The sequence below is a fragment of the Etheostoma cragini genome, chromosome 10 (assembly GCF_013103735.1).
Source record: "Etheostoma cragini isolate CJK2018 chromosome 10, CSU_Ecrag_1.0, whole genome shotgun sequence".
Lineage (NCBI taxonomy): Eukaryota > Metazoa > Chordata > Actinopteri > Perciformes > Percidae > Etheostoma > Etheostoma cragini.
The window spans coordinates 17,781,267-17,782,104 of NC_048416.1; the positions used below are offsets into that span (position 1 = coordinate 17,781,267).

The following is an 838-nucleotide window of genomic DNA, read 5'->3' on the forward strand; positions in this document are numbered from 1 at the left end:
AGAGGCGTCCGCCAGTATCCCCGACTCGCGCATGTTAGCGAGGGCCCTCCATCGCTGCTTGCAGCTTTAATTTTAATTGTTTTGTCACTGTTTGCACTAATATAAAAAAGAATAATAATAAAATAAAAAACTCTGAATGTTCAGACCAACAAGGTAGGTGTGAAAGCCCCTTAAGGTGCATCAGCCTTAGCAAAAACTTAAATAGTAATGAATGAGACATGACAAGTTCATACCTGAGCGTCCACAGTCTGAGCAAGACACCAGCTCTTCTGATTGGCCCGTCTTCTGGTTTAAAGTGGAATCTCCAAGACAGAAGTCACAGTAGTCATTGGGCAGTGCCAGCCCATTGGGACCCTTCTTCGTTGCTGAGTAGGGGAATGAGTGAAGAAACCATTCAGTGCACATTTAACTTTAAAACTGAGTTATTAATGAATTAAATAATCTTATCTTCTTCCAGATGAATACATTGCTGTTTGTCTAACTGTAGTAAAATACAGTTTAAATCAAAATCTTGAAGTATTTAAACTTTGCAGCACAGTTTTACAAAAATGTCCATCAGACAAACGCCACCGTATTTTCTCACTAACTGGCTGATTTTGTATCTACTGTAACTCATGATCCTAAAGTTATGAATGAGTGACAACTGGCAAAACGCATGCACAAAAGAAAACACCAATGCAATGAATATGTTGGGGGGGGAAGATGGATGATATGCTTAAAAACATAATTTTTATTATTTTATTCAAAATCATGAAAATCAAAAAATGAAAGGGCAACAAAAAAGAATGAGAGAGAGACTTCCCTTATACAAACATACACAAATGCTAAATGGAATGTA

General features: G+C 37.4%; 1 protein-coding gene across 3 annotated transcripts in view; it reads right to left on the reverse strand.

Annotated features, from left to right (window-relative positions):
• Positions 1–838, reverse strand: part of dpf2l (D4, zinc and double PHD fingers family 2, like) — an 11,334-nt gene that overhangs the window by 5,364 nt on the left and 5,132 nt on the right. For all 3 annotated transcript variants that reach the window (XM_034884019.1, XM_034884020.1, XM_034884018.1), the window contains one exon: positions 234–365. In XM_034884019.1, coding sequence (XP_034739910.1) covers positions 234–365 — 132 coding nt within the window. The remainder of the gene's footprint in view (positions 1–233; positions 366–838) is intronic.